General features: G+C 50.5%; 1 protein-coding gene across 2 annotated transcripts in view; it reads right to left on the bottom strand.

Moving 5' to 3' along the window:
- Positions 1 to 1,921: 1,921 nt before the first annotated feature.
- The window catches only part of ASCC1 (activating signal cointegrator 1 complex subunit 1), a 34,108-nt gene continuing 21,020 nt past the window's right edge, over positions 1,922 to 15,009 (bottom strand). For both annotated transcript variants that reach the window (XM_005430018.3, XM_031064466.1), the window contains exon 10: positions 1,922 to 2,659. In XM_005430018.3, coding sequence (XP_005430075.1) covers positions 2,543 to 2,659 — 117 coding nt within the window. In that variant the 3' untranslated portion in view covers positions 1,922 to 2,542. The remainder of the gene's footprint in view (positions 2,660 to 15,009) is intronic.

Here is a 15,009-nt window from a genome sequence, read left to right on the forward strand (position 1 = left end):
CCGCAGCACCGGCCCCCCTTCCGTCACCGTCCTGCACCCTCGTCCTTGACCCGTCCCCGTCCCGCGCCCCTCATCGCGCGCCCCGCATCGCCTGCCACACCCCCATGCTGAAGTTCTCGTCCTGCACTACTGGTGCCCACCGCGTCCCCATCCTCCATCCCCTGACACACCCCTTCCCGCATTCCTGGTCCTTATCCCGTCTCCATTCCACATCCCCCATCCTGCACCCCTCATCCCTGGTCCTTACCCAGTCCCCACCCTGCATCCCCCATCCCTATCACATTCTGCATCCCCCATCCTGCATACTTGGTCCCTATCCAGCCCCCATCCCATATCCAATGTCCTTCATCCCTTGCTCCCTGCCATGTTCCCATCCCTGCCACATCTCTGTCCTGCATCCCCCATCCCCCATCCTTCATCCAGCAGCCCTGGTCCCTGCCAGGTGCCCATCTCACATCCCCCATGCTGCATCCCCTGCCACATCCCCATCCAGCACCAGTCATCCCACATCCCTCATTCTTACCATGGATCCTTCACACATCCCCCATTCCTTCCACATCCCCATCCTGCATTCCCAGTCCCATTCCCACCCCTATCCCACAGCCCCCTGTCCCTGCCATCTCCCATCCTCCAACCCCTCTCCCTGCAATGCCCACACTGTGGTCCCCTTTCCTTGGCCATCCCACCACAGCATTTTAGAGCCTCAGGGAAGATTCCCCCCCTATCCCAAAGTTTTGCTTTTGGATTTTCCCCTCTTCTCAGCGGGGGGAAATCAGGGTAGACAACAAGTGACAACTCACCCCAGCTGCAGCTCCTTCACAGCTTCAGCTGGGGATGCCACAGCACACATCCAGCTTCTCTTCTCCCTGCCAGGATGTTTAGGATGGGAAGGAAAACTGCCAGCAAACCCCAGTGATGTCAGGCAAAAGATCAGAATCCTTAATTCTGCCTGGGGAAGGAGGTGTGAAATGAATTTTGCTGTGCCAGGCTACAGCAGCGGGATAAGCTGCTTACCAGAGAAATTCAACCAGCTTCCCAAAGAATTGTCACTAAAACATGTTTACACAAGTGGAAAGGGGAGGAGTATGCTCCAATTGTCAAAAACCCGTGTTTGCCTCAACTTCTCATTGAGAGTTGTTAAAAACTCATCAGGCAGAAGCTTCCCAAGGTGCACCTCCCCTTTTCTGGCGGCTGCGTGAGCAGCTCCCAGGTCTGTTCCAAAGAGATTTGCCAAGTACCTCTTCAGGCTGGCGGAAAGATGACAGCAACTGGTGTTAAGTGCTCTCAGCACCTCCCTGTGAGTGCGTGCTGTGCTCTGCTCCCCGAGGGAACCGTTTGGAAGGCGGCTTTTGGAGAGCACAGAGGCGTTCTGACGCCAAGGAAAGGGACACAAACAGCCCAACGGCTCTGGCTGGGTACAAGCAAGGGCACCCAGCAAAAGCACAGATGATTTGATTGCCTGACAGGCAGGCTTGAAAGCAGACAGGCAATTTGGTCTGGGAAACATAAACAGCAATACATTTGGAGGGAAAAAGAAAAGCAATCCCAATTCCTGAATGACTCCCACTGCTGTTTGTGCATGGCCAAACAGCCAGCTCACTCTGGAGGGAGGAAATGGGGTGAAGGCCTCTTAGAAATGATCACTAGGACATGGGGGTTCTGCTGGAGCACCCCTATCCCTGGCTGAGACACTCTCCACCTCTACTACAGCATGATTCCATATCCATGGAAGCAACTAGGAATGGGCAGCAGCACCTGTTTCGTTACAAAACACCCAAGCACCAGCGCCTTCCATTTTCCAAAGCGCTCATCCTAGGGCAAGTCGAAATCCTGTGTCGCTATTTTTACCAAATGTGGAGATTTACAGGAAAAAAACAACTTTGTCTTGAGATCTCGGAAGGATTCACAATGGAATCAAAGAGCTTGGTGCTGCTTTTAATGGAGAAACCACCTACAAGGCATATGTTTTCTGACACGCTCCGAAACGGTCACTGGAAAGAGCTCTAACCGTCAGTGCTTTCTTATTATCATAGTTATGTGCTGTGCTGGAAGTTTAATTACAGGAACTATCAATGCAACAGGAGATAAACACTTTGCTTTTGAAGGGAATTAATTTATTTGGAGATCCACATCACACAGGCACGCTGCTGGAGATCCAAGCAATGCCTGACCTCAATATCGTTAAATCGTGCTCTGGCGAAGCTCTCCTGGATTTTAAATACTTATTTTAAGAACAAACTTCCCTTTTCTGAAAAAACCCCACGTTTCAACACCAGCAACGCCCCAAAAGCCCCAGTTCTAGTCGTTTTCTTGGAAAACCAGCAATCCACAGACATCAAAGAGGCAACTTTGTGATGTTTTGGGGAAAGGAGGAGGAAGAAGAGGGCAGTGGGAAAAGCTGCAGGGAAATGCCACGGTTCCCATGCTTTGGAGGAGTCATGAGGCATCCCAGCTTGGAGTTCCCAGGTTCCCATCGAAGAGTCATGTCCTATAAAACCTTTCACTGAGGGATCATGCACAGAGCAGACCCGCCACGGCTGCCTCACGAGAAGCACAGCTGCCCAGATGTGGCGTAGTAGCCAGAGGCGTCCGAGGAGAACCTCTGGGAGAGACGCACCGAGTCCAGCTGCACCTCCCCGAAGTGGAAGTTCTCAAAGAGCTGAAAGGAAGAAGAGAAAAAAACACTTGAAGGGCACAGGGGGATGGAGCCTGCAGCTGGCCCACGGCTCTCTCACAGGAGCTGGCCCTGTCAAAAGCCTCTTCTCACAGACTGGTTTTGCCTTTATATCAAAGTGTTCTTTAGGTTATTTTTCCCACTAAAGACTGCACTTGAACTCTTTTTATCTACAGCAGCAGCTGCTCAAACCTGCCCTGTTTTGCTGCCCGTGTCACTGAGGGAGCGTGGGGAGGCACCACCGCTCTGGAGGCACCAGGCCCGGGTGGCTCTGCAGCAGCAAGGTTTGAGGCCAGCAGGTTTGCACCAATCCAGGCCACAGGATGCAGGACTTAACAGCTACAGCTCAGTCCTAATTCAAAGTAGCAGGCTGGAGGCACAGGGCTCCTCATCCCAGCACTGACCCCGCTTTGTTCAACAAATCCGTCTTTGTTCTGCAAAGACCTGAGTGCAAATTAAGGAAAGCAAGCCAGCTCCGGAGCCCGGGGGGTGTGTCCCTGCCCATTAATCCAACCCACCGAGCAGACCAAGAAAAATGACATCAGAATTCCTTACAAGAAGTTACTGCTGGAAAAGCATCGTCGCATCCAAGCACAAAGTGCTCCTCCCGTTCCATTAAGCAGCAGGAAATTGCTCTACCTGGGAACATCAGCTGTGCCTCAGGAAAAGCTTCTCGGTGGAGATGCTAATTTGGAAGCTCTGCTTAACAGGAGAGCTGTGAGTCACCGAGAACCTGAGCAGTGGCTTCTCCCCACCTTGGAGATCTCCAAAATGTCCATTCCATCTGTCTCCTATTCAATTTTCTATCTGTCCCTGCAGGCGTGGGCTCGAGACAGTCCCCCAGCCCTTCCTGCCCTTTACACAAGGCAAGAAGGAAAGCCAACACATTAATCCTCCTGGAGCCAATGGTGCATCAATTCCTCCATAGAGGGACTGACTGAAATCCCAAATAACTACTTAGCATCTGAAAGGCTGCACTTCACCTCCTCCAAAGAGGCATTTGGCTCTGCCTGGCACTGATTTGGGCACAACTGCTCTTTTGTTGTTTGTCCCAAGAGTATTCTGTACCCTTTTTTCCAGAGGAGACCAGCTAGTTTTCTTTCAGGACAATTCCTGGGTTTGCTGTCACTCCACAAAGGAAAAGAGCCATAGGGAAAGTGGTTCCCTGCCCATCTCGGGGCAGAGCAAGAGACCCCAGGGCAGCAGCGTGGCCTCAAGGGACACTGTGAGTGGTGGCTCCACGGGGTCAGTGCCCTAAAGAAGAGCAGCCTGCAGAAAATAAGTTGTGCTAAGGAAGCATCTCAAACCAGGAGAGCAGGAAAAGAGAGGAAGAGAAATGACGACAGCCACACAAACTCCATTTCATACAATTAAAGATTTATACAAGAAAGATTAATTATGTTCCCAAAAGCCTGCATCTTTCATGTTGGAGGACTTAGGATAAAATGTCTCATTAATAAGAGATGGCAGTAAAAAGGGGTTGGTCACCTTTCTCTTTGTTTTGGCTGACCTCAGAAGGAAGGATGGTTTCCTGCTCTCCGGGGCTGCCTGCACTGCTCTGCCACGGTGCCCACTCACCCCAAACCTTCACACCTGTCCTGTCACAGTGGCTGCTCACACTGTCACTCCTTCCCATCACAGAGCCCTCCCACCCAGGAAAACCAGAAATTTTCTCTCTCTTGATTCCTGACAGAGGGAGTGGCAGGGGGGCTGGGGGGCAAGGAGTACTAAGGCTTGAAAAGAGCCCCCCCAGTGCCTAAAGGGGCTCCAGGGGAGCTGCACAGGGACTTTGGACAAGGGCATGGAGTCATGGACAAAGAGGAATGGCTTCCCACTGCCTGAGCACGATTCAGATACTGGGAAGAAATTCCTCCCTGTGAGGTGGGCAGGCCCTGGCACAGGGTGCCCAGAGAAGCTGTGGCTGCCCCTGAACCCCTGGCAGTGCCCAAGGCCAGGTTAGAAGGGCCTTGGAGCACTCTGATCTAAGGTGCCCCTGCCCATGGCAATGGAACAAGGTGGACTTTAAGGTCCCTTCCAACACAAACCATTCCAGGATTCCATGAAGAAAACAAATTGAATGCTGGGATGTGCCAGACCCATCAGCAGCACTAGAAGTCAAACCTTTCCACAGAATAACCAAAGGAAGAGTTTTGTTTATGCTGTTGCTGCACACCACAACCTATTTTTCTTACTAAACATGTGTACTTCAAAGCAAAAATTAGTTAATGAGACAAACCCTCCCCGAGCCACTCTTGCCTCACACAGCCTCAGGCATGTCACAGCAGAAGGATGACTGAGAAGCCTCAGAAGACACTGCCCAGGTCAAGGGCCCTCCATTTGTACACTGCTAAAAGTGCAGCAAAGCCATTGTACCAAAGCACTTTGTATTCCCTTGGCTTTTTTAAGATTCACCACCTCCCGTGTGTTCGAGCAGCTGTGTGTTTCCCAGGGAGGAACGCTGCTAGAACTATTGATTTTTGGTAATGTGGCTGTACTTTCTGAGAGTAAACATGCTACAAGATTTAGAGGACAACCACAGACAGTTTTTTCTGCTCTTGTTTCAGGCTGCCTTCTCACTGATGCTCCTTGTGCTCCCTGAGGCTTCCCATGACAGAAACCACCGGACTCCAGGCACGGAGATCACAGCACATCTGAGATCTGCCTCAGGCAGCGTGGAGAGAGGCCCCTCAAACATCATCCTCAACACCTCTGGAACACCAGGAATCCTCCAAGACTTCTGGAACACCAGGAAGTGGCTTCCCATCACAAAAGCATCCTGCGCTCGGGTCCCTGGGGACTCGGGAAGAGATTGCAGAGAGCCAAGCCTCTGCTTTTGACTTTCACTTCTATTTATCTTGAGGAGAAGCCAAGCAGAGCCAAGAAAGATATTTATAACTCCCCCCTCTCCCCAGCCACCACGGAAACGCTCTGGTTTCGGAGGAGCCCTGGAGCAGAGCTGATGAAATGCCTCCTGGGAAAGCATCTCAGCATTTCTTATTCTGCACCAGGAAAGGAGGTACCTGGAGGTTGTTGCCCTTCAGAAGCAACCACTGATAACCCCAAGATTGGCTGACTCCCCTTCCCATCCTTCCCTGTGGCTGCCAAGGGCCCATCTTTCCCTGAAAAGGCTGCAGGGAACACAAGGAATGGATCAGGAGCAGTCAGGAGGGAGGCAGGGGAGGAGAAATGCAATCACCCGCAGAGCCGTGTCATTTGATTGGAGTGGGACGTGAGGCTCAGCAAAAGCAAAGTAATTCCATAAATCCAAACATGCCAAAGGATTTATGTCCTCGATGCCCAAGGAATAAATAAGAGGATGGAGGCTGGGATTTTTTTTTTTAAAGTATTATAAATGAGAATTAACCTGATGGAGGTAAAGGTCAGCTTACAGAATCAACACCACACATGCAGTGCAAGCTACTAACTCCCATCAAGGGAATAGCACTTAGAGGACTAAGTGCCCTCCATCTCCCTGCTGCCTTCCCAAATTGAATTAGAATGGAATAAGGAAAGAGCACTGTTAACTTTTAACCCCAGACCCAGCACCTCCAGGCAAGCTCCAGGGATGCGCCCTGCCTTTCAAGCCACAGCCAAAGGTTCGGGCAATGCTCAGAGAGGATGCCTGCATCTCCCTTGGGGACAGAGCAGGTGCCTGGAGAGTGGCAGCAGCAGCATGCCAGGATCTGTGGGGGGTGGCACAGACTACAGCCACACTGCCCTCCCCAAAAGCCATGAGCTCCCAAGAGAAGGAGAGAACTGGACGATGGATAACCCACTACCGTAGGCCCAAGTGCTCCTCTCTCTCCCTGTCCTGTCCTGGGGACTGGGTCCAAGGACACGCCACTCAGGTCGTGAGGAAAGGCAGGCAGCCCTGTGGTAGCTCCCAGAAAGCAAGTTTCCCTCCACTTCTGCCCCCAAAGTCGTTTATCCTGAGCCAGGAAAAGCCAGCAGCACCACTGTCATTTCTGACACCACATTTTCTCCCTTACAACAATTCTGCTCAGATGCTGGAAACCCTTCTTCCTCTGAGGTCTGTTCCCCTCGATTACCCACAAATTACCCAGCAGACCTCCCATGGGATGAGACAACCATTTTCTGAAGGCAGACAAGAGGCTGAAGACTTGTTTTGGGAGAGAGAGAGAATCACACATCAAACCGCTCGCTCCTTGCAAACCTGAGCCAAAACTGCTTGTACAAACTTCAACCCCTAAACCACAACAACTTCCTTATCAAAGGCAGAGCAACAGATCAAACCCAGGATGCCTCTTTGCCACATTTTCTTCCCCTTTTCAAGCCTGTGAAGTAAGCTTTGCTGAGGCAAGGAGGAGGATGCCTCCTCAATGAAGAAGTTAAAACAGGCGCCTAAACGATGTCGCGTTCCCAAGCGCGGGTGTTTGTCAAGCTGTCCTCCTCGGGGGGCTCACTTCCCACAGACATCCCTCCTGCAATGAGCCAGCACCTCTGTGCTCCAGCCTGGCAACAACAGCAATAAATCACAGCTAATCCACACAAGGACAGCAGCGATGTGTTTCAGCTCTGGTTATGAAGAGCGGAGGTGCCAACGCAAACTGGGGCTTTTAAATCACCTGTCACGGGCTCAACAAGCATGAGGAATATGAATGGATTCGGCTGGAGGAGCATGGGGAAGTGGGAGGACAAAGTAAGTCCAGGGAAGGGAAGGGAGTCAGAGGTATTTAAAACTTCCTTCACGTAATCTGTGGCTCGCATTCACACTGCCTTGGCCTGGATTTTGCCACTACCATCAGGATTATTGATCAGTTTTTAAAGCCTTACGTCATTTACAGCAGTCAGCCAAAAAAAAGACCCACCCTGAATTAATGAAAAAGTCCAAGCAGCTCTGCTGAGAGCCTCGGAAATGCCGAGGGAGCAACAACTCACTGCGATGCCTGGCAATTAAAAATTCCCGCTAACAAGCAGGGATACCATGGGATAAAATGGATGTGCACACACACACACACACACACACACAGACACACCTCTCCCTGGACTGCAGGGAGTTCACTGACTCAGCGCTGCCATGTAATGTCATTCGCCTGTGACAATCCACCTCACAAACCCCTCTGCCCTCGGCAGGGAGCTGAGGGAGGGTCCTGTTTTCCGTGTCTGGAATGAACACAGAAATTTGCAACTTCAGAGAGGCTGGGAGGAAGAGGTTCATAGCTCCAGGAGCTATGGATGTGGATGAGCTCGCCATCATTCCCGCTGCGGGGTCCACACTGAGGGTGGGACACCAGCAATCCCTCCTCTGCTGTTTCTCCCGGGTGGAAGATGTTTATCCACCCCAAAATCCCACCCAGGAAGAGTGTGAACAGCCTGAGCACACTGGGCTGTGCCTCCATGGTAGAGCACGTGCAGCAGGACCATGCTGACAGACAACCAAGTGCTGGGACAGCTCCAGAGAGATTAAAGGGAAGCTTTGGAGGAGCTGGAGCCTTTACAGCCTCAGCTGCTCTGCACAGAGTGACAACGCTCACCAGCACAGCCCCAGCGTGTCCCCATGGGCAGCAGCGGTGAATGAGGGCACAGGCTTGGGAAGCCAGGAGCTTTCTGCTGGAAATCTGCAAGTTATGGTGCTGTTATCCCCTCTGGGGAAGGGGAGGAACAAACAAAATGCCAGGCACCCGCTGACAAGCATGGAGAAAAATTAAACAGCGTTTCTGAAGAGGTGCCTCAGTACAGAGCAACAAAACCTGTCTGTCTGCAGAATTTCTGTGCTCTCCCCTGGAAATCTTTCCACCTGGTAAGGGATGATATATTTGAATTAAAGTTTGTATAACACATCCACAGCTTGGGATGGAAAACACTGGAGAAGAGCAGAGGACAATCACCCTTCCAAATGCTCTGGGCAAAGCACAAGGGCAGATCCCATGCCAGACACAGCAGGAAGGCGCTGACTCCTCAGCAAATTCCTGGATTACTGATACCAGCGCCAGGCAAAAAGGACTGATGGAGGAAATGGCAAAAACATGGAAAGATTAAAAATCTTAAAACATTAAATTCTGAAATGTGAACGTAACACTCAGAAACACTGATGGACTCTAAGAGAGTCCAGTGAACTCCAGCAAACTCTGTCCATCTGATTTCCTCTGATTAACCTCCTTTGCTGCACAAACCACAGCCTCCAATTCTGCTTTTGGGATCCCACCTACTTGTTCAATGCACCTCAGTCCTGCAGCCTCCCACACAGACCTGCCAGGACCTCTCCAGAAGGCTCTTATCTGTTATCTCCACACCTGTCACAGTTCCCAGGCTGCAGTATGTGTTGGCAGAGCTCCTTCTTCCTCGTCCCAAAAAATTCACCAAACCCCATCCCAGCTGTGACCCAAACTCCCCCAATTTATGACATACAAACCCTAAACCAAAGCCCCTGGTGGCCCCCAGAAGATGAGGCACAACCAGGCAAATTGTCAAAACCTGGGGAGGTTGTTAAATGAGTAGATTATTTTTCCTTCTATTGTTGACTTACAAAATTTTCTGCAACAATTTGGTGCCAAAAAAGGAAATACCTGATTCCTGTGTTATTCACCCTGGACACCACTCCACCAATGATTATCTGTCAGAGGTTTAATTGTGCCTGGAAGCTTGCCAGCAATAATGCACAGGAAGCATAGGAAAAGCAGGCAGACATTCATCCAGAGAGGCAGCTCTTCCCAGCATTCCCTACCTCCTCCCCAAATTAGCAACTGCTTCCTTTCCATGGCTTTTTAAAGGATGGCTGGCCGGCCATCCAACATTTCCAAGACTGTTCAGGTGTTACAGACTTGGAGAATGTTGTGCAGAGTCACAAGGGTGGAAGAGGAAGGACAGAGAGGGCAGTTGTCACCTGGGCTGTCCCCAGCAGCACCAGCCACAAGGCTGCAGATTGTTTTGCTCTGCAAGTGTGCAGCTGGCTCTGGAGTGTCTCTCCATCCCCAATATAGCATCCAGTCCTTCCACAAGGAACAGCCCTTCCCCTCTCCTTTTCTTCCAGCCTCTGGCAAGATTTAAAAGGCAGCAGCAAAGACCTTTTCACCTCATCTCCCTTAGGAAGAATAAAGCAGGCAGACTTCAGGAGGGAGAAAATCTTGTGTCATAGAAGTCCCAGTGGCCTCTCTCTTGGGAGATACCCAAGTCAGGGCTTTCTCCTCTGTGACACAGGAAAATCCCTTGCAATTATATCACTGTGCAGTCCCTTGGGAACAACATCACCACCACCAACATAAGAAGCAGCAGCAAGTGCATGGAGAAAGATCCAAGGCACATGATGGGAGGTTTCCTTTTTATATTTTTATTTCCTGAGCCAAAGCAAATGCCACGTAAACGCCAAGAAGCTCTTGGTACGTTCCCAGATGCCATCTCATGGGTGTTCTGCACACATTCCATGGAGGAATCATGAAGGGACAAACTGAAGAAAGAACCAGCGAAGGGTGAAGGTCATCAGCTCCACCATTCTCTCCTTCTCCAAGGCAGGAGGAGCTTGGTGGTGGCAGATCCTGGATTAACACCTCTGCTCCCTCCAAACAACCAGGACCCCCTTCTCCCAGCTCCTCTAGAGCAGTGCTTCCTTATCCTCCCCTTTACGAAGATTTTCCTGATCTCTTGCTGCAATTTAAGCCCATTATTTATCACTTTATCATCCACTACTGGTAAAAGCATTTCTAAGCTTCAAGAGTTTTTCCTACATGCTGCTCTCCTTCCCTTTATTACCCTTGAAACAACTCTTTCAGCCCCAGCTTGCAGACATTTTCTACCTCTCCAATGATCTTACTGTTGTCTCCTGGGCTCTTTGCACCCATCCATGGTACCCAAAACTGGACAAACACTTCAGCTAAGCACAGTCAGAGGTTTACTTTAAGGATATTTGCCTCTTTTTTTAATTTCCACGGGCTGACCCAGTCTGGAGCAGCCCCCCCTAAGCCAAACCCTGGCCTGTTGGGCTGATATTGAGGAACTTCTCCATCCTACACCGGTGCCACAGCTCCCTCCTGGACCTGTCCTTGTTTGCAGCTGCCTGTTTGTTTCTGCCTGATTTCCCAACATGGTTTGGAGTTCTGTTCCCTCCTACCCACGTGTGCAACATCCCTGCCTCTCCCCAGCTGGGTTCCACCTGCAGAGCTCAGAGTGCACTTCATGCTGCCCTAAACACCCTCCTGACCTCCACGGGTGGGATGAGCATGAGCTTTCCAGCTCTGTGAATATGGAAGCAGCTGATCCTTCTGTGACTGCTGCCATGTGAAACCTCAGCTCTTGATAAAACTGGAGCAAAGCCACCCCAGCTGCCAGAGGGTGATGCAGCAGTGGGGAGGGTGACATTCAGCAATAGTCTAAATTAATCTGTCAGGATGGATTTTTTTTTTCAAACAGAACTGTTCAGGGCTGGGTGCAGGCCTTTGTTCAGCTGAGATCCCCTCCCTCCAGGATCCCCCCCTCCCCACAAGCCAAATCTGGTGGTGCTCCTGCCACTTCCATGCTGCAAAACCTTTGCTTTAGCTCACAGTTTTGGGTCTGTTCCCCCCATCACAAATCCATGAAAATTCATGTGCTTCAGGAAATCAAACCCCAGTTGCTATGGTGAAAGGCATTCTGCAAACTAAGAAACAAATACAAGTGGGACATTTGGAGGTTACCAGATTTTTTGCACGTCTTTCAGACAAGAATAAAAACCCTTTCAGCAAATTAAAGGCTCCGATAAGATCCCAGACCCACACCTCCAACGTGAAGGATTTGCAGTACAACTTAAGGAAATTAATAATCAAACACTGCATTTCTCCACAGAAGCCTCATCCCCATGGCTCCTATTAGAGCAAATGCAGCAACAGTTTCTGAGAGCTGGGCTCTGCCTTTGCTGCAGGGATGGCAGGAGGCTCGGGAGGCGCCCGGGAACGCCGGGACATGGAGCTGCCGTCAGTGTGACCTCTCACTACGCCCACCAAGCACCAAGAGGAGGAGTCTAGCTACAGAGCCAGGAAATTAATTCAGACAGACACAGAAAATTATCCAGCAGAAGGGTCATGGCACCTTGGGGATGAACTGTCTACTTTTGCTAATCACTCGGTTGGGGGTTTTTGCATTTAATGTGCTGGGTCCTTGCCTTCTATTAAGGCGCTGCTGTAATTCAACCCCTGCCAGCTCCACAGAGAAAAACTGTCCTCTTAAGATCACAGAGGTGACACTGCCCTGGCTGGCTGGTGGCACAGCAGGGAGCTCAGGGAAGTGAGGAGGGGGGATGCTCACTGGATGGGAGGCAGAGGCACCCACAGAACCTCCAAAAGGCTCAGCTGCTGGTCTGGGTGGGAGTGCAGAGGTGCAGGGGAAAGAGCATTCAGAGCTCTTTTCTCCACAAACCATCCTCCAGCTCTCACAGCTTCTGCTAAAATTAGTCAGAGGGGTGTAGAGCACCTCTGAGAGAAAAAAAAAAAGGCTTTTCCTTTTCTTGGTAAGGTCACCAAAGAGATCTCTGTCATGCAAAGGCAGCACAAACCTTCTGCACTGCGTTCTCCTCAGCGCTGTGGCTCAGCCTTCCCCCAAAACCTCCAACACTGCCTCCAAGGCCTGAACACTCCAACAAAGATATCTTCCCTCCTTTGTCTGCTCTGATTTTTCAAATGCCACTTCAGATTCCTGTTTCATCAAATGCAAATAACATGAATATGGCTTTTTCTCCCCCTGAAGAATGCAATTCTCAGGAAAGCATTTTCACAGCAACCCCAATTTAATCTCCTTTTTTTTTTTTCCCCGTGATTATACAAACTGATCTCCAGTCTCATCTGCTCAACTGTCACATCCTCCCATCCCACTGTTGCTCTAATTGCACACTGCTGAGCCCCCTCGATTGTTCCAGTACCTCTTGGTAATGGCAGGAATTCTCCCCTCTGCAAAGTGCCAGCACAGCCTTTCATTTCTGCTTTTGATTCTTCTGTAAAAACGAGGTGAGGAAAGCACTGGCTTACTTCTGAGATCCTGATGTTGCAACACAATCTCTTACTCAGCCTCCCCTCACCTCAGTGGATTCTTTGTTTGGTATTTTTAACTCTAAACTTTCCAAGCAGCCACCTCCTGTTAGGTATTTGTTCCAGCTGTCAGTCCTACTTTGGATCTACATCTTTACCACCTTGCTGAGGATAACAAGATGTTCTTACCCTTTCTGAACACCAGGCAGTCTTGATCCCCACCTAATGCCAGTTCTTTGGCTCTTTGATTCACCTCAGCTTAGAAATACATCAGGAAAAGACTCAGCCTCCTTAAATCCACAAACAAAATTTACACAAAAGCCCTGGGTTCCAACTGCTGCAGAACACAAGACACACTCCTCATCTGCAAGTGGAGCTGGCTCTGCACATGTTCATTTGTTTAGAGCTTGGTGGGCTTGGGGTATTTTGAAGGGTCAGGGGTTTATCCAGGCCAGGGTTTTTCTTTTCCATTGCACCTCTCTCTGTGGCATTGCAGCAAATGTTTTAAACTGAACTGCTGCATGCCACAGCCACCACACTGCTCTTTCCCAGCAGGACAGACACACTGACAGGGAACACCACTGGCTCTCCAGAGTACCAGACAGTAACTGCACTTTTCCCCTGCTCCCAGTGCAAGCAGGTACAGTGCCACAACTCAATACACTTTATGCAGACCTCAAAAGAGAAGGAACCTCATCAAATGATGCCTTATCTGACCTAGAAGCCCTCCCTGGGCACTCTTGCAGCCCTGCTGCTGGAGCAGGGCACAGCAGCATGTGTCACCACCTTGGCTGATCCCATTCCCAGTCTTCCATCCCAGCTTAAAGTCTCCCCTAATGCCCTAAAGACATAAGATGTGCAGCTTTCTGCTGCTGTACCTCAGTAGCTGTTCCCTCAATATTTAATCTTGTAAGCTGTTAATGCACGGATCTGTGCTAAGCGGCAGAGTTCAGCTTTTTCTGCACTCAGAATTTGCTTCCTTCTTGTCTGAACGTGGCAAAGGCCATTCATTTACTTCTCAGACCTCAACTCAAGCCAAAATTCATTCCATTTTGACCCAGTGAGAGCCCAGGTGGTTTTCTTCCTTTCCCTTAAACGTGCAACAGAAATTTTTGGCCAGCCAGCCTTTTTGTGTTTCTTTTCCTTTTTATTTATTCACTGCAGCCTTAGTTGGATTTTTTTTTCCCACTAAACAAAACCAAATAAAAGCCCGGAGGCAGCACAGCCTCGTCTCTCCGGAGATGCCGGCAGCTGCCCTGGGTGCCTCGGTGCCAGCTGCAGCACAGGGAGCATGGCAGGGTTCTGCCAACCCAGCATCTCCCCCAGGCCTGGCCCTGCCTGAGCTGCTGGGGCCTTCCAGACAGGAATTGCTGCCTCCTCTCTTTGGTCTCCTGACTCTTTCCTGCCTCCTCCCTCCGCTCTCCTGACCAGAGAACGGTTTCGGCGCGTGGCCGGGATGTTCAAAGCCAGCCTAGAGGGAATACGTATGACTCCATGTCCATGAAGCATCCCCAGCTTTTTGGGACTAGAGCAGAGAAGTGCAAAGCCAAAGCTCTGTTGGACACAAATCTCACACAGCCCCTTGGGCTCTCAGCTCCACCTATGCCAGGAAACCTTTTTCAGGGATATTCTTCAAGACAGAAGTAATTTAAACTCCCAAACGCAAGTCATCCTACAGGATCTATTTTCTGAGCAGTGTGGGAAGGTACTGGCCTGCACAACCATTTATTAGCACAAATAGGAGTGTATGTTTAACTCTGTGGAACGGGTAGAACAAAGGATTATTAAATAAAAATTCTGATTAGTTCAGCTGAAAGCAAAATACCAGCTGGAGCCTGGTGTAGCGCAGGCATGTTATCAGCAAACATGTGCTGCCAGCGCATCTGCACACACACACACAGACACACAGACACACAGACACACACCCCAGCTCTGACCATGGAACAGCAGAGCCACAGCACTCCCATCCTGTTCTGTGCCCCGATAGCCCCACTCCTGCCCCAAGCCTTTGGCCCTACAGGGCTGCACAATGGGAGTGAGAGTGATGAAACCTGAGTTTTCCCACTTCCCCTCCTACCAGCAGCCACGCTTGGTTAGCGTTCCAAGTGGGAACACAGCCACTCAGCAGAGCCATCATGGAGTCCCACCGCCTGCAATCACATGCAGGGCACATGGCTCTCCCTCCCACCAGCCTGCCTAAGTGCAGCCATATTCATTAACAGCCCGTCCTTTAGATCCTGGTGCAAAAGTTAATGAAGCCACTTTGTGAGAGGGCAGCCTCCCCAGCAGAAGATAAAGAATGGATATAAAAGCAGGCTGGGAGGGAGCTGGCGCATCCCTGCGAGGTCATGCTGGAATGCATCAGTGGCTCACTGAGGCTGGGCT

This window comes from Geospiza fortis, unplaced genomic scaffold (assembly GCF_000277835.1).
Source record: "Geospiza fortis unplaced genomic scaffold, GeoFor_1.0 scaffold48, whole genome shotgun sequence".
NCBI lineage: Eukaryota > Metazoa > Chordata > Aves > Passeriformes > Thraupidae > Geospiza > Geospiza fortis.